At 52.4% G+C, this 19,788-nt stretch overlaps 8 protein-coding genes across 8 annotated transcripts; 4 read left to right on the top strand and 4 right to left on the bottom strand.

Moving 5' to 3' along the window:
- Nucleotides 1–187: 187 nt before the first annotated feature.
- Nucleotides 188–3,155, bottom strand: AYO20_10344 (hypothetical protein; the record flags this gene model as incomplete). The annotated part of the gene is made up of 2 exons (XM_022648602.1): nt 188–2,330; nt 2,392–3,155. 2 exons carry the CDS (start codon nt 3,153–3,155, stop codon nt 188–190), a joined length of 2,907 nt encoding a protein of 968 aa, XP_022495395.1.
- Nucleotides 3,156–3,999: 844 nt separating this feature from the next.
- Nucleotides 4,000–5,064, top strand: AYO20_10343 (hypothetical protein; the record flags this gene model as incomplete). Its single annotated transcript, XM_022648601.1, has 1 exon — nt 4,000–5,064. One exon carries the CDS (start codon nt 4,000–4,002, stop codon nt 5,062–5,064), a length of 1,065 nt encoding a protein of 354 aa, XP_022495394.1.
- Nucleotides 5,065–5,273: 209 nt separating this feature from the next.
- On the bottom strand, nt 5,274–6,282 carry AYO20_10342 (hypothetical protein; the record flags this gene model as incomplete). The annotated part of the gene is made up of 5 exons (XM_022648600.1): nt 5,274–5,329; nt 5,382–5,545; nt 5,608–5,852; nt 5,909–6,075; nt 6,135–6,282. The coding sequence occupies 5 exons, from the start codon at nt 6,280–6,282 to the stop codon at nt 5,274–5,276; spliced, it is 780 nt and encodes a 259-aa protein (XP_022495393.1).
- Nucleotides 6,283–6,794: 512 nt separating this feature from the next.
- AYO20_10341 (hypothetical protein) lies at nt 6,795–7,277 on the top strand (the record flags this gene model as incomplete). Its single annotated transcript, XM_022648599.1, has 1 exon — nt 6,795–7,277. The coding sequence occupies one exon, from the start codon at nt 6,795–6,797 to the stop codon at nt 7,275–7,277; it is 483 nt and encodes a 160-aa protein (XP_022495392.1).
- A 373-nt stretch (nt 7,278–7,650) lies between these two features.
- AYO20_10340 (hypothetical protein) lies at nt 7,651–12,280 on the top strand (the record flags this gene model as incomplete). Its single annotated transcript, XM_022648598.1, has 15 exons — nt 7,651–7,967; nt 8,033–8,226; nt 8,292–8,697; nt 8,853–9,092; nt 9,171–9,455; nt 9,516–9,675; nt 9,738–10,020; nt 10,083–10,263; nt 10,341–10,375; nt 10,430–10,610; nt 10,660–10,879; nt 10,934–10,946; nt 11,025–11,137; nt 11,210–11,917; nt 11,996–12,280. 15 exons carry the CDS (start codon nt 7,651–7,653, stop codon nt 12,278–12,280), a joined length of 3,621 nt encoding a protein of 1,206 aa, XP_022495391.1.
- A 1,487-nt stretch (nt 12,281–13,767) lies between these two features.
- On the bottom strand, nt 13,768–15,540 carry AYO20_10339 (hypothetical protein; the record flags this gene model as incomplete). The annotated part of the gene is made up of 5 exons (XM_022648597.1): nt 13,768–13,941; nt 13,999–14,354; nt 14,411–15,222; nt 15,284–15,426; nt 15,481–15,540. 5 exons carry the CDS (start codon nt 15,538–15,540, stop codon nt 13,768–13,770), a joined length of 1,545 nt encoding a protein of 514 aa, XP_022495390.1.
- Nucleotides 15,541–16,173: 633 nt separating this feature from the next.
- AYO20_10338 (hypothetical protein) lies at nt 16,174–17,004 on the bottom strand (the record flags this gene model as incomplete). Its single annotated transcript, XM_022648596.1, has 3 exons — nt 16,174–16,330; nt 16,397–16,887; nt 16,948–17,004. The coding sequence occupies 3 exons, from the start codon at nt 17,002–17,004 to the stop codon at nt 16,174–16,176; spliced, it is 705 nt and encodes a 234-aa protein (XP_022495389.1).
- Nucleotides 17,005–17,451: 447 nt separating this feature from the next.
- Nucleotides 17,452–19,411, top strand: AYO20_10337 (hypothetical protein; the record flags this gene model as incomplete). The annotated part of the gene is made up of 7 exons (XM_022648595.1): nt 17,452–17,645; nt 17,717–17,957; nt 18,022–18,065; nt 18,113–18,248; nt 18,301–18,719; nt 18,774–18,851; nt 18,907–19,411. 7 exons carry the CDS (start codon nt 17,452–17,454, stop codon nt 19,409–19,411), a joined length of 1,617 nt encoding a protein of 538 aa, XP_022495388.1.
- Nucleotides 19,412–19,788: the final 377 nt, after the last annotated feature.

The following is a 19,788-nucleotide window of genomic DNA, read 5'->3' as shown; positions in this document are numbered from 1 at the left end:
TCAAGTGATGGTTTCCAAAACCCTTGTTGTTCCCCTTCTCCACCTCCCTGAAGTGAAGTGGGCATCCGTCCGTCCTGTCACCCTGTACATATATCCCGTATCTCGTCACACCGTTTTATTTGCACCAGCCCTAAGTCCAGCTTTTGGAAAAACTCAAGCGCGACTCGGTTGATTGAACGACGACGGCTTACACAAAGGTGCCAGACAGCATGCTGTCCAGAGTGCCAGATAATTCGCCGGCACCTCCCATGGACGTGGCGCCACTGTCATAAAGGGAAAAGAAGGAATTGAACGAATTGAAGAGACCTGGCGAATTCGAGATCATGGCATCATTTTGTATGCCGGTCAGGAACGGATCTTGCTCAAGGCTTCTGCTGGCTTGGACATGATAGCTGGCCGACTGACTGTCTGGTGCAAAGGTTGTGCTCGGTATCGGGCCGGCTGCGTTCTGGTCCGAACGCCTCGGGTCACGCAATATGGACCGACCATTCTCTGAAGATGGGGTGTGTACGCGCTGTGTCATGATCGTGGCGGCGTTGTTGTTGTTCCGGTGGTGGACTTCATGAGAAGATTCGTGCAACGCCGCAGTGCCCGCCTGATCAGGTGCATTGTCTCGAGCAGATATCGGGGGCGTGAGCGTCTGTGAAGGGATTTCACGATTGGAAGAAGCGGGCCGCGCTTGAGAGGGACGACGTCGACTGGCGTCTATGCCAGGCCCACGCCACTGATGCGGACCATCATAAGGGATATGTCCTCCAAAGTTTGACAATGGTGCTACAGATGGCCGTGGTGACAGTTCCACGTCTCTTTCGATGGACCTCGTCTTGCGCGCGCTGTCCCGAGTGTTATTCAGCTCGACTTCTAGCGCAGAGAGGTTCTTCTCCAGCATGCTTGATATGCCCCAGTAGCTTTCGAACTGGAGGTATGTCATCCGGAGCAACTCCGCATTGGATGCCGTCAATTGCTTTTCCGAGTTGTCGGTTTGTAACAATTCGCGCTTCAGAATCTGAACCGCAGTCGCAAGCCATATTGTGTTGGCCAAAAATGGATTCACAAACTTGTAGTGGTCCCTGGGAGTCCGCTGGATGATATTGACAACACTCTGAGATGCCTGGAGATACAGGACAAAGCACTGTCTCGCGGCATTGTTAGGTGCCGTGCTACCAAATTGTCTCTGCGGTGCAAGTCCGCTCTCGGCATGTTCCTTGAATTTGGCGAGTTCTGTCTCGAGGTGGATCCAGCTCATTTGACCTCGAAAGACAAAGTATTTGTAGATCATTAGCCGGGCTAGCTGCACCACCATATGCATGGTGTAAATTTCTTGGTGTAGTAGGCGTGTCGACGTGGCAGGGGACTCGGAATCCCGAGGAGAGAAATTGAGAAATTGATTCCGGTATCGAAGCTCGGCAGGCATCATTTCGACGACGCATTCCAGCACGTTGTGAAGAGTGCTGACCTTGTTATAGCCTTCACGCGCTTCTCGGACTCGACGATTCTGGTCCAGTTGGAACTGCGTTGGGTCGGAGTACTTGGCCTGTCGGGATTTCTCGAGAGCTTTGATCGGGTGAAGATGATTGTCGTCCCCTTGGGTCACATTCTGCGCGTCCTTGACGATGCTGTCAACCACAAGGAACCACGCTTTGTACGACTTGTTCCCTGATGATCTCAACTTCTTCCATCGGTGGACGATGTCCAGGTCCAGGTAGCAGCTTTCTTGTGGCTCGTTCAAAAACCAGTTCTTGTCGGGCGCCGGGAGAAATGTGTCGTTGCAAGACCAGTCAATGCCCGTGGGACAGCGGCGCACTACGCTTGCAAAAACGTCCATCTCCCATATTGCCCACCATGCCCGCCGCTTTTCTTCATCGTCACGCCATTGGTCGACGTCCTCGATCTTGTCGTGCGGTTCTACGCCTTTGTCGACCGCGTGGAGATTCATTTCGTAGGCGCAGCGAATACAAACGCCCAAATATCGCCACGACTTTCCTCGAACTGACCTGATCAGCTGCCAATGGTTGATCAGAATCATGGCTTGCAGAAGCGACAATGGCACTCCTTGTTCGCTATACTCGAGCATGGCTCGTTCAACAAACTGCTCGGCCAAATTTCCAAAGTGTTGGGACAAGTCCTTGGTCGAATCGAGGTTGATGAGGGCCGCTGCCGCCGCTATACAGGGGTCGTGGCCGGCGTCCTGATCTCGGAAGGCGAAGATGAGGATTGCGGCGACAAGAGCGTTAAGCTCGTTTTTGCTCTTGATCTGTTGCAGCTTGTCCCAAAAGGTGGGGCGGTGGAAGAGCTGGAAAGATGGGAAGGTGTCGAAAAATTCGTCGACCCTGGGTATTTCAACATTAGAAACGATACCTTGACGTGCGCACGAGAACAGGAGGAGCTTACAGCGTCTGCAAATCATCCTGCGCTAGACCGAGCGCGTGGCAGGTGGACTCGAGGGTCGATTGCCCGCTTAAGCTGTCATCCACGACGACTTTGGGGTCAGTCAATGAATCCTCGGCCAGTCGTTCGTGCGAGGGGTGCATGATAAACGAGAGCGACTGGATATCGTGTGAACGCCGAGACAATCCGCTTGACACTGAAGTCGACGGCGATGAAGCTTGATAGAGTGTGGCCGCCAATGGCATCCCCGATGGTTGAGGAAGAGGCAGCATGTGCGATGGCATTGATGTGCGACGAGGCTGCAGCTCTGGTTGATGGGATTGCGCATGCAACACGGATGAAGGGGAATTCGGCTGTTGCGACGTTTGCGGTTGTGGTTGTGGTAGCAGGCGCGTCTGCTGGTGTTCTGATGGCGGTGTCAGTCGGAGAGCTGGTTGCTGGGCATGTTTCTCCTGAGCGTGTCCAGACTGTTCGGGCTGCGTAGCCTGGCCACCATGCATCCTGTCCGTCGCAGACTCTTGTTCCTGCTGCTCCTCAACAATCGAACCATGTTTGCGCTTTCGCGCCTGCTGAGTGCTTCCGATTTTTGGGCCTGGCCGAGTTGAACTGGCGGGATATTCGCAGGCCTGATTTGTTTGCAGACAAATTCCGCACTGAGGGATTTCCCGCGTACACTTGACCTTTCTCCGCCGGCACGAGCAGCATGCAATGTTCGATACAGAAGACCCTGAGCCCGCGGTGGTTCCGTATGTAGGGAATGAGGCCATGGTGTGGCATCCAAGGGAAGAGGCTGCACTGTGTGTATAGTATGGTCAAATCGATGAGATGATTTGAAAGAAAGGAGAACTGCACGAGAATCAGCGCTAGAATCTGTGGGGGGGCGTGTTGAAGTGGCACATCTTGAGCGATCGCTGGGGTCCCCAGCTTTCCAATCTCAGATTCTCTCTCTCTCTCTGACACCGGGGGTCATTCCGGGCCAGACGGCAAAAGATGGCGGGGTATAGATGCATGGTGGATTCTGGCCGACTCGACCAATCTGGGATGCGGCAGACGATGGGAGATGGAGCGCAGGCGAACAGGGGACAGAATTAATTACATCTTGTCGACGCTCATTGGCGGAAAGACTTCGCTCCAACTTCGGCCCTAGTAGACGTAGGCAGTCAGGCAGTCACCAGCGCCTTGTCCTTCCCGCTCTTTCCATTTGCTCTCTTTCTTGATCAGATGGGGAATTGGCTTGATTATTGGAGCTGTCGAATCTTTCTTCTGAGGGAGTGGATCTTTGCTTCGTGAACCCAGATGGCGGGACGAATTTCGGCACTCTTTCTAGCATCTTTGTTTAGACCATGGGTAATGAATGGTACGGCTGTTGTTCTGTACTCTTTGACTAGGATTTCAATACCGACATGTGCACATCTTGGTGGAGTCCATGGCATGGGATCGACACAGGGACGAGATAAACCACTTTGTAGCCTTCCCTCGGAACTTGAGGTTGATATACAAGTTTCCACTTACATCTCTATATTACGTTGAATTCTTACACAAACAGAGTGAAACCCCTTCATAAACATAAGCAGAAACCTCTCTGAAAAATCTAACAAACAAACAACAAAAATGCCTGGCAAAACGATGAGGGCTTTCCGCCTGGTGGAATACGGTAAACCCGGGCAGTACTGTGAAGTGCCGATTCCCTCACCTAAAGAGGGAGAAGTACTCATCCGGATGAAAGCCGCGGGCCTCTGTCGGTCAGACCTCGACATGGTCGACTCGTTACCGGGCTCAGATCCATATGCGTCAGCTGTCGATGCTCCCTACACGTTGGGGCATGAGAACGCCGGGGTAATTGAGGTGCTGGGAGAGGGTGTGACCGACTTGAAGGTGGGCGAGGGGGTCGCCGTCCGCCACATGCCGCACTGCTCGCACTGCGAATTTTGCATCCGGGGCGTCGAGCAACACTGCCAAACATACAAGCGTGGAGCGATTGAGATAACCCGGGGCGCTGGCTTCGACGGCGGTCTGGCAGAGTTTATGATCTGCCCCCGCGACCAGCTCGTGAGCATTGGTGACGAGGATCCCGTCAAGTACGCGCCACTGACCGACGCCGGGGTGACGGCATACCACGCTGTGGGGACGATCAAGGAACGTCTGCGCCCAGGATCATCGGCGCTGGTCATCGGGTGTGGAGGACTGGGATCGTACGCACTCCAGTTTCTTCTGCTGTTAATGGGGGTCAAGGTGTACGGGGTCGATGCCAACGAGAGCCGCATCCAGATTGCTCGAGATCTGGGAGCCAAACGTGTGTTCAAGGCTGGGCCGCATGCCACCCAGGAAATTCTGGATGAAACGGGCGGCAAGGGAATCGACGCTATTCTCGACTTTGTGGGAAATAACTCGACGTTGAAGATGTCCATGGAACTGTCCAGGCCACAGGGTCGAGTGGTGCTGGTGGGCATGGACATGGGCTCGGTCGAGGTTGGGTGGAACAAGATCGCCACGAGCTGCGAGTTTGCAATCGGCTTAGGATCGACACGCAGAGATCTGGAGGAGGTGTGCTATCTTGCTTCGATCGGCAAGCTCAGGATCGACGTCGACCGCTTCTCATTCGACAAGATTCCGGAGGCGTACCAGGCACTGCGAGATGGGAGACTGATTGGTCGAGCTGTCATCACGTTTGACTAGTACATGACATGATCCGTGACATGAAACATGTGGCTGTGTAGTGTAGTTGTAGCGGCGAGAAGAGAACTACATGGCGCAAATACTAGGAAAAGGAGTTGTCTCAGATACTGACGGGCTCAAGGATCTACTATTGGGTATAGTCATTGAACACGCCGTGTACAGTGTCATGCTTGAGAAGTCATCTCCATCTCATTGTCTTCTGCACCTCCTCAACCTGCCCTGTAGAAACCGCATGCCGAATACCCGCCGTCGACTGTCCACCGTGCTGTGGCCGTCATCAGTAATGGTCCAAGTAGAAAAAGAAAAGTATTCCTCACCACCCGTCACATACGAGGCATCATCGCTCAGCAAGAAGGCAATGACTTTGGCCACTTCTTCTGCTCGACCCATACGGCCCATCAAAGTGCCGGCACTCACGACATCGGCATTGAAAAGTCCCTTTGCTTCACCTTCACGAAAGATCTTGGTGTCGATAGGGCCTCTGCGACACATGGTTATTAGACTTGTCTTGCACGATTGGGGACACAAAGACGAGGCACATACGGTAGAACTGCATTGACTCTGATTCCCTGCTTGCCGTATTCCGCCGCCGTAGATTCGGTCAAGCCGAGTACACCAAACTTGCTCGCTGCGTATGCTGCATTGTTGGGTAGACCTCGCAGGCCCGAAGTACTCGAAACGTTGACGATGGACCCTCCTGGCCTGGTAAGATGCGGGAGTTCGGCCCTCATACAGACCATCACGCCGGTGAGGTTGACCGCCAACATTTTGTCCCATGCTGCTTGGTCCTGTCCGACACGTTAGTATAGCAATCAAGGCTTCGCAAGAGATTCATTAAACGTACAATGGACTCGGTGCTTTGACCGTCCCCACCTGCAATACCTGCAATGTTTGCTGCTCCATCAAGCCTTTCGAAGCGCTTTACTGTGTCCTTGAGCCACGAGTCAACCTGTTCGGCATTGCTGGCATCGACTCTGGTGGTCGTGACTTCTGCTGCTGAGTATTGGCTACCTTGACGCTCGTCAATCAGCAATGCAAAAACACCACGGGGTGAGCATACAAGAGCATACATAACTTTTGCGTCTCGATCAGGCCAGGCTGGTCTAGGTCACTGATGGCGATGCCAATGGCCCCCAGTTCTGCGAGCCGGATGGCGGTGGCTCTTCCAATTCCTGAACCAGCGCCAGTGACGGCAAACACTTTGCCTTGTATCCCCATTGTACCCAATCTAGATGTGTATTATGGTGTTGAACGAAAGCTCTGTCCATCAAAAATATTAGTGTCTGAAATAAAACATGGTATGCCAAACCTATGCCCCTTAGGCTGTCGGCCACCAACTGAAACTCGAGACCAACCCCCATACTCGGCAGAGTTTGTCCGAATCGAATTCTCAAAAGTCGAGAAGCAGGACCGAGTCAGGGACGGCAGTTCAAGCTTTGAGAATCCTTGTGTGGAGGACCGAAATTTCGAGTCGGAATGACTTCGGTCGTTGACATGTATGTACCCAGTGCGAGTATGTGGTTCGGGAGACGCACAATTGGGAACTTCTCGTCTCATCCCCCATGCGTGCGCCTCGGCTCGAAAACCAATCTCCAAGTCGTCGTGGAAGATATATTGAATTATGAGACCGCGTGGTTGGAAAAGTGAAAACTAGGGAAAAAGCCACAGTCACATTCACACCTTGTCAACCAACCCAAAAACCCCATTGTCCTCGAAAAATCCATTCGGCCATGGCTGACCAAAGTGACATGATAGCACGACTCGAAAGCCGCCTCAAGATCCTCGAGGACAGGCAGCAGCTCCAAACACTTCTCAATCGATACTGTACAATTGCCGACGCCAAAGACTGGAAGGGCTACGCCGATACATACATTGACGATGGTGCCATCATGACCTTCGAGTCCTGGGGCGACGTCGTCGGCAAGGAAAACATTGCCAAAACAGCCAGCGCCGAACAGGTCTTCGACGGACTGCAGCACACCATGACCAATATGGAGTTTGCGGTGGATGGTTCAGACCGGGCAACGGGGACCGCATATCTCTGGTTCTGTGCGACTCCCGACACATCAAAGCCGGAAATCCACTACGCCTTTGGCGGGCCTTATCGATTCGAGTTCCAACGGACGGCAAAGGGGTGGAGGATTTCACACATGTGGTTGAAGAAGATCTGGGCCCAGGGCAAAGATACGAAAGGAGTCTTTGGTGCGACATAACAGAAGCCGGAGGGAGGAGGTCGAGTCAAACATATCTAGGTATACAAAATTCTATCGATACCATCCTGACTAGTGTTTTTTTGGGCCAATGATATACCGTGTGCACAAATATATAAAATATATACATAGTAATTCCGCTGCGTATCTTCGGCCAGGTTCTTTCGGGGTGGAGAGCCACTTCACTTCGGGGAACATGGCGCCCTATTATTGCGCGTCGTAGTGAGTTTGTCCGGACAGTTGATTCTGATACAATGCCAACTTGGCAAAACTACAAAAGACCTCTTCAGAGCTCGAGATACTATCAAGTTCTCGGTATAAAGGGCTGTTTCTTCCGGCAACTTTCGACGACCAACTAGATACCCCAAGACTGGTCATGTCGTCTAATTCCGGATTACTCGAGGGTCAGGTCGGATTGATCACTGGAGCTGGAACTCCCTATGGGATCGGGAGAGAATGTGTCAAGAAGTTTGCCTCGGCGGGAGCCAGAGCCATCTACGCGTGCGACTTGAACCTCAGTGCCGTCGAGTCCCTACGGGAAGAATGCAAAAAGGCCGGATACACGTCAATGATCCAGGGAAAACAGCTCGACGTGTCGAGCGAGGAGCAGACCGTGGCTGTCGTCAAGGACATCACCAAGACTCACGGTCGCTTTGATTTCTACATTGCGAATGCTGGCTTTGCCAACTACCGGTAATGAGTACTCAGGTCACTTTTCGCAGCAGCATCACTGATCCATTTCTTTTCTGCCCTCCTAGGAGCCTTAACGACACCGAGATGACTCACTACGATCGTCAAGTCAATGTCATGACCCGTGGAGCTTTTCTCGGTATCAAATATGGCAGTCAAGCTATGATGCTGACATCCAAGGAAAAGCCTCGGCCAGGAGGTGTCTTTGTCGTCACCGGTTCGTGTGCTGGGTTTCTCGGCTCATATAGCGATTTACCATACGGTGAGTGAAAATGCGGCAGATGGGATTTTGTGAATGGGCATCTGACTGCAATGCACCTGTGATAGCCATCGCCAAAACTGCCTTGCACGGTCTGGTCAGCGCTGCTTCGGTTCAATTGTCATCGAGTAACATTCGTGTAAATGGGGTGGCTCCGGGCTTCACCAAGAGTGGCATCTTGACCAATTCTCAAAAGGCCGAGCAAGGTGAATACCAGAGCGGAGAGGACGAGGAGCAACTGAAGCAGAATCACATGTGGTTTTTTGACCGAGCAGGGCTGTTGAAGAAGCCCGAGTACTATTACAACCGACTTCAAGATCCAGATGAGATTGCCAATGTGCAATTGTTCTTGGCTTCAGGACTGTCTTCATCCATCAACGGTCAGATGATTCTATGCGACAGTGGCAAGACTGCGGCCGCGACTGGGGAAGCATGTACTGGACCTGTGGACCCAGTCCGTCCATTGGACTTGTCGTGAGATGGCAACGACTCGAGGGAGTCAATCCTCGCATAGTACTTGTAGTAGGGTCAGTCAATGAAAGCACTCCGGACTATCTCCGCTCTCGTGTAAATTCGACCGAGCCCACTTTCCTTCCCAGTCGCTGGCGTGCAGATATAACTATTCCCAGGTCTACCCCTTCGGACAAGCTCAAACAGGGTCATCTCGGATCAAAAAGACATTTGCGTCACGGTCAAATTGCCATCATCATGACTGGTTATTTGCGTCTAGCCATCGCTGCAGTCCTCGTTCTCGGGGTATGGAGGTTGCTAAGAATCGGTCGACGAGACCGTAGACTTCCGCCAGGACCACCGACTGTACCGATCCTGGGAAATGCTCATCAAATCCCACTGACAGGTTTGGGCAAGAAGTTCGTTGCACCGATAACATACGACATGAATTTCAGCTAGATAGCTAACATGGCTAACACACTACTGTCCCCCCTCAGGTTCCACGAATGGGCTCAAGAATATGGCAAAATATACTCGCTCAAAGTCTTCAACTCGACCATGATCGTTTTGGCAGATCGCAAGGCCATCTACTCGCTTCTCGACCAGAAAGGCAGCATCTACTCGGAAAGACCATACCTCGCCGTACCGACATTCATGAGTCGAGGATGCCACATGACCTTTGAGCAAGCCACCCCTGGCTGGAGAGAAAAACGCTCCGTCATTACCAGAAACCTCAATCCTCAGAATCTCGACAAGAAGCATTTCAAAGTTCAAGAGGCAGAGTATGATTATGGTGGTGGTTTGGACCTGAGAAATGTAGTCGACTGATCAGCCACCCCTAGGTCAATTTTGTTCATGCACAACCTCGTCCAACATCCGAACCAGGCGTTCGACTACGCTCGTCTCTACGCCTCATCCGTGGCGGCCATCCTGGCTTGGGGATTCCGGGCCAAAGATTTCGACTCGTTCTTTTACAAGGACTTTTATTCGTTCGTTGATCAGGTAAGGGGCATATCACTTTTGAACGAGACCTATTCACACGAGTTGACGCCTTTTTTTTTTAGTGGCTTGACGCTATAGAGCCTGGTGCAAACCCCCCGGTCGAACAGCTGCCCTTTCTGTGGTACCTTCCTGGAAAGTGGAAAAAGAGGGCGATTCACGTCAGGGGGCTGATGGACTCGACGTGGTCCAGGGCGCGGCAGATGGTAGAGGATCGGCGTCAAAGAGGAGACATTCGTGACTCGATGATCGATGTCAAGCTGGCGCAGTACGAGAAGGACGGATGGCCCATGTCGCAGTACGCGTTCAACAACTTGTTTGGTGAATTACTCGAGGCTGGAGCAGACAGTGCGTTCTCCGTTTTCAAATAGGAGATTGGGACTGTGAGCTGACAATACCGCAACAATTAGCTACCGCAAACATGCTTTTGACAATCATCCTGGCCGTGACCAAGTTTCCCGAGGTTCAAATCAAGGCAAGAAAAGAACTGGATGCGGTTTGTGGGACCGAGCGAACACCACTGTTTTCCGACTTTGACAAATTACCCTATATCAACTGCATCATCAAAGAGGCCCTCAGATGGCGCCCAACGTCAGTCTTTTCTCTCCATCATGATGAGTCGATGCCTCTAGCCAAGGTACCGAGTACTAACGTTCCCTGCGCGACAGATCTGATCTTGGAATTCCGCATCGACTGGCCAAAGGTGAGTAGCAAAGGAAGTCACCGCACGAGAAACATCAATACTCATGTCTTTCAGACGACTGGTACGAGGGCATGTTTTTCCCCAAAGACAGCACGGTCTGGCTCGCCGCTTGGGCCATTCACCAGAGTGACGACGAGTTTCCTGACCATGACCGTTTCAATCCGGATCGATTCAAAAACCACACAAAGTTGGCAAGTGACTACGCCGTGGGCCCTGACTGGCAAGGACGAGATAAGTTTTATCGTCTCTCAGCTGTTCTTTCCGACCCGGCTAACCCTTTCAAGTTTACACCACTACGGATATGGAGCAGGTCGCCGCATGTGTCCGGGCATTCACCTGGCTGAACGAAGTATGTGGCGTGTCACGGCCAAATTACTCTGGGCTTTCGAGTTCGAAGAGATCCCCGAGAAGCCACTCGACGTCAACGCCTACACCTCGTCGAATCTGGTGCGGCCTTTGGAGTTTGAAGTGTCGGTCAAGCCTCGGAGTGAAGTCCACGGCGAGGTGATTAGACGGGAGCTGACTGGTGCATTGGACTTTTTGAGTCAATACGACTAGTGTTTCGCCGATGGTGAGTAGCGTCAGAGTACACTGTAGGCGGAGGGGTTAGCTTCGAACAATTTTCATGTCAAGACATACGAAATTCTAGACGTTCGGACTCAACAGAGAGTGACTGCCGTGACGTTTTCCCCGGACCGGACCATCTTCGGTGTCCAGCATCACTGGCTCCACAAGTCCACTATTGACCCCAAGTTTCTTCAGGTATAGCGTCGCTAATCTGCCCAAGAAACATCTATTAGCGAACGAATATCCATGACATGAAAGGCGACACAGAGAAGTAGTCCAAAGGCCCTTTTGGTTCTCGTTCAAAGGTCTGTATCACGGGAAATCATGTCAGTACAGGGCAAAGTAGCGATTGTCACGGGCGCGGGTCTTGGCCTAGGTCGACTGTACGCCCTCGCCCTGGCGGCCAGGGGAGCCAAAGTGCTGGTGAACGACTACGGCGGCGACCTTCAAGGACAAGCCGGAGCCATCACTCGAGCACAAGCCGTGGTGGACGAGATCACGGCTGCCGGCGGCGTCGCCGTCGCGCACAACGGCGACGTGTCCAAAGACGCCAAAGACATTGTCCAGACGGCCGTCAAGGAATTCGGCGGGGTGCACATCCTGATCAACAACGCGGGCATCACGGGCAAAATGAGCTCGCACGACGACGTCGACGCGGCCGCGTTCATGCGCGTCCTGGAGATTTCAGTCCTCGGCACGACCATGGTCACCAGCGCGGCGTATTCGGTCATGGCGAAACAGCGATACGGCAGGATCGTGAACGTGTCGTCGAATGCGATCTACGGCTTCGGCGCAGGGGGGGACTGCGCGTACGGCGCGTCCAAGGGTGCCGTCTTTGCAATCACGCGGGAACTGGGCAGGTGGTCGGAGAGAGACGGGATCAAGATCAACTGTGTCATGCCGTCGGCGGCGTCTCGCATGGGAGATTTGTCCGAAGGCACCAAGAAGATCACTCGCACATACTTTCCTCCCGAGGTTCGTCATCTTCTCTTTCATTCTTCCCTCGGAGACAGAAACCGCCATACTGACTACCACTTACCCAAAAAAAAATAGGGTGTCGTCCCGTTCGTCATCGCTCTCTGCTCAGATGAGTGCCCATCATCCGGCGAGGTCTTCTCCGCCAGCGCCAACCGGGCCGCACGCGAGACGCTGGCGACTTTTCCTGGCAAAATCTCCGAAACCCCCGAGGGTTTCCTCGCGGACTGGGACAAGGTCTGCGGCAAGGACGAGACTCCCTTCTTGGCCAGCAGCACCCTGGATCAAGTCAAGTACATCATTCGATTGGCGCATGGGAAGGAGATGGAGGATATTCCAGAGTTTGGAATTGCCGGGAAGTGAAGTAGATGAGGGGAGGTTCAATATATCCGCGGATTAGCCAAAATTAATCCGGGTCCTGACGTCCTAGACCTGCCTCGGTAGATGGGGCATTTTCTACTTAATTCGACACAAGATCGTGAAGGGTGATAGTGATAGTTCAGATTGGCGGGTAGAGTGCCCCCTTCCACACTGGAAGCGTGATACCGGTGACAAAGGATGCAGCATATGAGGTCAGCGACAAGCTCCCATGGACAGCCTCGTGAGGAGCCGCCCATCGCTTGACTTTCGTGGAGGGATACAAGGCGTTCTTAAAACGAGGTGAGTTGGCAGAAAAGGGCAACGAACGACCAATTCGGTCAATCCAGGCGCCTGTTCTGTCCGACATATACAAATCAACCCCCGGTGGCTACCAAGTACTTGCTGGGGGTACTAGAATCAAGTTTACGCCATTGGCTACAGTCAGTCAGTCAGAGCTCACGACCGTCAAGACCTCACGACCGTCAAGACCTCACGACCGTCAAGACCTCACGACCGTCAAGACCTCACGACCGTCAAGACCTCACGACCGTCAAGACCTCACGCACTGGATGGATCACAATCCCATAATACGGCGGCCACTCGTCCGGCAGACGCTTCAGAGGCTTTTGCTGCCGGTGTGGCCCATGCTGTCTGTGCACACTCCGGACACAGGGATGGACCACTGGAAGCCCCAAGGCTGGCATGCATTCTTCGCACAGACTTCGGTACGCTTCCACAGGTGTTATTGTACGCCGATGCGGATACGAATGGGGATGGGTATGGGGGTAAAGCCATGACCATCACGGGCCTCGGAAAAGCAAGGGGGTCAACTGGGAGATTTACCGCCGTTGGCGAAGAGAACGATTCACCCTTTTTTCTATTCATATGGATGGATGGATGGTCCAAAGCGGAGGTACTCCGGATGGAGTAAGACTTGGCAACTATTGCTGCGGCCCCACAGGTTGTTTTGCCGAAAGCGGCTACGCTAGTCACGTGAAAAAATGGGGAAGACGCCGAGACGTCTATGGCGATTGGGCGAAGATCAGGGAGGGGTCGAAGATGATGGTTGGTCGCATTGCTAGTTCTGGCATGCTCACTTCGTTGCTCGGTGAAGCCACAGTTTGATCAATGGGCCATGTAAAGCTTTTCTCAGGTCCCGGCGTAGCATTGTGTGCTGTTGAGAATGAGACATGAGACAACGATGTACATTTGACAACACAATATAGATAGACATGGCGCAGGTGTAGAGATTGATCGCAACTTGAGAAGTTTGTCTGGTTCACAAAAGCTGAATTCGGGTGCGATATGTAAATGATATAGAGTCTAAAAAAGCCATGACTGTACTGGTATATGACCATTCAGTGTTGTAGTGTTCCTTGCGCTGAGTTGAGAAGATGCCATCTTGCTCAGAGCGCATCGCCGAGGTTTCAGTGGTGCATTTGTAGAGGTTTCAGATGCCATTCCTTCGAATTGGTTGAACTTGTGCAGATCTACATGTCTGCTGGGGATCCTTTTGCCTGAACCGCAATCTCTTCTGGTGTCGCCGTCTCTGCATGGGTTATACCATTGCCATGTTTCAGTTCTTCTTCCATCGCGTGTTCAAAGTCCAGGGCCACAGTATCACCGAACAAACCACCAAGATCCTCCAGCGAGATTCCAGAAGTCTAGGGTAACATTCAGTAAGGTCTGCCATCGTGTGCGAAGAAAGGGGAGAGACTCACCTCCGGCAGGTAGAACATGCACGGGACAACCAGAGCGACTGTCACGGCAATGAAAACCATGTAGTATTTCCATCCAATCGACGCAAATGCCTGGGCAGCTGGTGCCGTGGACCAGATGGAAAAGATGTAGAAGCCGAAGTAGGAGATGGCAGATCCTTTACTTCGGAGGTGTGTTGGCCAGATTTCACAGCCATAGACATAGCCAGTGCACTCCAGTGTGGAAGTAAACCACCATGCCATGATAAAGTAGATTGCTACTGCAGCCTTTGTACCGGCTAGATTACTGCCATCAAGGTAGTGCGCCTGTAACGCGGCTTCACAGGCGAGCAGAATTGCCATGCCCCATCCGCCAGCGACTGGTTGGAGTTAGCAATCCATGTCCCATTTTCTGTTGGTGAGATACATTTCTTACCGATCAATTTCACTCTGCCAATGCGATCGACAAGGAAAATGTTGAAAAAGCAGCCGATAAACAGGCAAACAGTCCACACCAGGCTGAGGGCGAGCTGAAGGACGGTGCCGTAGCCCAGAGCGCCAAAAAGCTGTGGTGTCAGGTTGGCCAGCACAGTGATACCTGTCGATTGCGCCATGGTCCAGACCAGAAGAGTGCAGATGAGGCGTTTCCTGAGAGATGGGCTCCGGAGAATGTGCAACCAGCTGCTGGGCAAGGTCTGGTCAACCTGAACCTGTGCGATGATCTGGTGCAACTCGGCATGAGCAACGGTGCCATCAGGGTCGTCTGCCGTCTTGTGTATACTGTCGAGGATTGCGCCAGCCTCTTCAGGCCGGCCGTGCTCCACGAGCCACCGGGGAGACTCCGGTAGGGTGATCAAAGATGCCAGTAGTGCAAGAGCAACGGCCGTGGCAATAACAAAGTTAAGCCTCCATTGGTAGTCTGTTTCGACAAAGTGGAAGCCCAGAGCGGCGGTGGAGGAAAGGATATACCCGAAGACGATAAAATTGCCCTGGAGGCCAACGAGCAAACCACGGCTGTGTGCAGGGGATATCTCACTGATATACACTGGGGTATTGCTGATGACCATTCCAGCTCCAAACCCAGCAGTGTACCTGCCGACCAAGAACATGGCGATGTGCACCGCACCGGCTTGAAGGGCATTTCCCAAAATGAGAAAGCAGGCCGCAACTGCGGTTGCGCGTTTCCGGCCCCAACGATTGGAGATGGGCGCTTGCAGAAAACCACCGATGAGCGCAGCTCCAAAGAACCTGTTCCAAGCAAGCCTGTTAGAAAAAAACGTGGCCTCGCGCACAGAAAGGAGATAATCACCCCGAGACGATTGCGTCAATGAGCGAGGTAGCATTAGACCCGGTCAGGAACTTTGCGAGAAACGAAACCTGTGCCAAAGATCCGGCGATGACATTGTTTGAATAGCCATAGTTGAAGCTGGCCAAGGTCGCGGCAATGATGAGCTATCCCAGGGGGTCAGAAAGCCTTCTTCGCACTACTTGCGACAAACAACCTACCAGGATGTTCTTCCTACTCGTGTGGCCTTTGAGCCCTCGGACATCAAGATGACCAGTCATTGTGGTTCCAGGAGAGGATTGTGCTGATAGAGACTTCGACTTCTGGGAAAGGGGAGGAGGAAGAACGAGGCACTTCTGGCGTCAAACTGAGAGATTCCCCTGGTCAAGGAGGACACGAGTTATATGTCTGTTTTGCGTCAATTATGGACGGCCTTGATGTGGGTTTGGCGGCCCCGTCTCCAGGAAATCCCCCACAAGGTAGACGGCTCCTCCGGACCCTGATTCGGCTAGTCTGGATGTAGATCTATAGCGGTCGGACCCCAGTCCTGGAGAATCTAAATCGGACTAGGGCAGACTTGGTGCGAAGATAGTCCGTGAGTTCTACTCGGTACACTGTCAGGACGAGGAAGGTAAATGCAACTCTCGTCCAATTTCCCAAGTGTCAAACATGACAATGTGACGTGAACAGCCCTCATGGGACCATTAGGGAATTAGTGATTGCACCTTACAATTACAGCCATGACGAATCTCGAAGTCTCTCCGATATCGTAATGAGAACCACCGCTCGAGCGTATGATGCCCCTCTGCCGCCTCTACAGCTGGCAGTGACAAATGTTCCTCTAAATGCTGATTCGAATGAGCCCGAAAGAAAGAAGTACTATAGGCCTGGCAACTTGCATTGTATCTGTCTACCTAGACTGGTCCAATTGGTGGCTGCTGGTCAATATGGCCGTTGAATGCTTGCGATCGATGAATCTTTGACTTCTCGTTTGTAGGGGCCGCATCGTCCAAGATTTGTTTGAACAAGTCAGAAGATTGGAACGTTTCCCAATCTTGCTTGCTTCTCGATCTACGTCCGAGTTAGAACTCTTAACCTCGTCTCGTCTGGTCTCCCATTACGATGAGTTGTACTGACCTGATATAGAGGCTCGCCATGTTCACGTCGAGACATTCCTTCAAGACCGCAAAACTTTGGATGGTGATATTGGGACTGTTCTCTGAGGCACGAACTCGGTCGGCTCCCCCGGACAAGGCGCCCAGAAGCTGCTTGCGACGGCCTGCCGGCGACCAAAAGTGTATAACCACAACAAAACTGTCTTTGGCATCCTTGTCCTTGTCATCTGGGCGACTCAAGAACCCATAATACATGTCGTAGTAATGTAAGTCGTAATCCGGGCTCCCTAGCCCCTGAACATGTCGAAGAAGTTTGTCTTCGTCCACCTTCTTCATCTCTCGCTTGAAAACTTCAGACGCTGGGTGACGGATGAAGAACCCGATGGGGTGAGCATACCCTTCCAGACCCCATAGAGTATCTGGTTCTCCGTCGACATCCTGACCCCAGTAGTAGGATGTTGAGTATGGCTCCGTGGCAGAAACCTCGCAAAGCGGCACCAGTCTCTCTTTCCACTATGGTGAAGCAAAAACTGTCAATGGATCATTCTAGTACTGGTCGTTAGGGGCAGGTACCTTTGGAAATGCACCGTCTGACCCGACGACACGGGCTAGGACAAAGAAATCAGGCATGTTCTATGGTTATCCAAATCTACTGTGGCATTAAAAGATAGGACGCAATAAAAACCTGTGTTTCAAATACTTTATTTGGAGATCCGAGCTGCTACAATGGTCTTGGTGATTTTCCGCTCGTAACTATCCCGTCGCCCGCCAAGTTTCCTTCAATGGTGCTTTCGTCATACGTTGTCGGCTTTCCTTATGGTTCAGCGATTTGACCGGCACAAGATTTGTGCACAACAAGTGGCTCAGCGCGAAGATGGCCCGAAGTATGGCGAGATCGGCCTCCAATAGGATTCGCATTCTCGAATACAAGTATGTCGAGCAACAGCGTCAAGCTCCTATTAATTTATACGCATCACAAGGGCCCATTGCCATTGAGACCTGAAGAGTCTAAGCACCTTTGAAAATCACCTCGAGGATTTATCAAAATAGACACTCCTTTCTACACTTCCCATCACCATGGCTACTCTAAGTAGTGCTCAGGCGATGCTTCCAACATCCATCTCTGGGGCGGCCTTGGTGGCATTGTGCATCTGGATCATCTATCGGATTTCTCGAATCGGGGCACGAGACAAAAGACTGCCGCCAGGCCCACCCACTGTTCCTATCCTTGGAAATCTACACCTGGTTCCGCGGACTGGCATGGGACTCAAGTATGTTCAATCAGACAAGCAGCTCCGTGACGAGTGAAAAAAGGACACAAGCTAATTAGATGTATTGCCAGGCTGAAGGAATGGGGAGAAACCTATGGCGGGGTCTATTCTCTCAAATTCGGCAGCGGTACCGTGATAGTACTGTTCGATCGAAAGGCAGTCCATCATCTCCTGGACAAGAAGGGAGTCTTGTACTCTGAGCGACCACAGAGCTATGTCCCGTCACTCGTTACGGGCGGGGATAGCTTTGCATTCATGAATAGCACCCCTCTGTGGAGAGCAGAACGGAAAGTGGCTGTTCACAACTTGTCGGTCAGTATCTGACATGTAACGCTGGTGAGAAACGGGGCTCTGGCTGATGATGATCTGTGTTTAGCCCAAGATGCTCGAGGAGAAAGTCAGCCATATCCAAGATGCAGAGTACGTTTTTTGTACTCCTAAGCAAGTCTCGTCTGACTGTAATCTAGGTCTGTTGTGCTCCTTGCCAACATGCTCGATCGTCCAGAAGAGTATTACACTCACATCAAGCGCACAACGTCTTCGGTTGCCAGCGCAGTGGTTTGGGGACATCGTGGTCCTACGATGGACAATTTCTGGGCCCGAGTAAGATACGACCGAATCTTTTCAATATTGCAGGCTAAATGAAACAATGCAGGCCGTGTACGACGCAATGGACAACTACTCGGCGTCACTGGAGCCTGGGGCTAATCCGCCGGTCGACGAGTTCCCATTCCTGAAATACATACCTGAGAGATTCGCCAAGTGGAAGAGACGCGCCCTCGGGTCTTATAAATGTATGGACGACACTTGGGCAGAGGCCCGACGGAGGGTCAACATGCGGCGAGAAAAGGGCATCAAGAGAGACTCGGTCATCGACTCGATCCTGGACGGCGACAAACATAGCGACTTGGATGTCACCGACAAGCAACTCAACCACTTTTTGGGAGTCATTGTCGAGGGAGGAGCCGACACGACAGCGTCGGCGACCCTGACCTCGCTAATGTATCTGGCCCTTTACCCGGAGTTCCAGGAGAAAGCCCGCAAACAGCTGGACGCCGTATGCGGAACGACCAGGTAAAGTGAAGTACAAAAAGAGTGCATGGGCAGCTTCTAACCGTGCCAACACAGACTTCCGTCGATCAATGATTTTGAAGCTATCCCTTACATCAATTGCCTGATCAAAGAAGCGTTGAGGATACATCCCGTGTAAGTGAGCCCCATCTGTTATACAATATTCACCATCTAATAGTAGCCCCTACAGTCTTCCACTCGGCGTACCACACCGGGTGAACCAAGACGACTGGTTCGAGGGGATGCTGATCCCGAAAGATTCCACCGTCATCCTCCCCACGTGGGCATTACACTTGAGTGAGCGTCAGGGTTACAAAGACCCGGAAAAGTACAACCCCGACAGATTCCTAGAATATCCTCGCATGGCAGACAGCTACGCGGGGAGCCCGGACTGGCAGCGCCGTGATCACTACGCTTACGGAGCCGGTCGACGCATCTGTCCAGGCATCCACCTGGCCGAGCGGACGCAGTGGCGCCTGAACGCGAGGCTTCTATGGGCCTTTGAGATCCATCGCAAGATATATCCGCACACGGGGAAGCCCATGCCCATCGACGTCAACAATTACCACGAGGGCATCTCTCACACGCCCGCCGAATTTCCCGTCGTGTTCAAACCGAGAAGTCAGGCGCATATTGATCTGATCAGACAGGAAATGGCCCGTGCCGCGAACTTCTTGAAAGCATGGGATGATTGAGAAATTGAGCTGTTACTGCTCAGGGAAGCATAGGTCCTTCAGTAGCTCGAGGGAGGGAAGTGGAGCTTATGTTTTCGTTGGCAACGTGGTATGATAGGGCCAGAATGAAGGTCCAGAGAAGATAGCATTGTAGAGATATATCTACTCAGCCAGATTACTTTTTACCCTTCACTCTAGCCTCAGGCCTGCTGGGAAATGAGATTGCTAAAAGCTGACCAAACTACATGAGCTTTTGATGCACCTCGTCAAAGTCTACGTAGGCAAGGAGTCGTCTATCAGATATTGTAGAACTCATTCTACCGCTACGGCCCCCCGAAAAGAGGCAGACAGGAACCACCCCCCCCCCCCCCCCCCCCCACCCCCCCCAACCGGGGGGA

The sequence above is a fragment of the Fonsecaea nubica genome, assembly GCF_001646965.1.
Source record: "Fonsecaea nubica strain CBS 269.64 chromosome Unknown Scaff109, whole genome shotgun sequence".
NCBI classification, from domain to species: Eukaryota; Fungi; Ascomycota; class Eurotiomycetes; order Chaetothyriales; family Herpotrichiellaceae; genus Fonsecaea; species Fonsecaea nubica.
The sequence above is the reverse complement of the archived record's forward strand: the minus strand, read 5'-3'. Positions and strand labels throughout refer to the sequence as shown.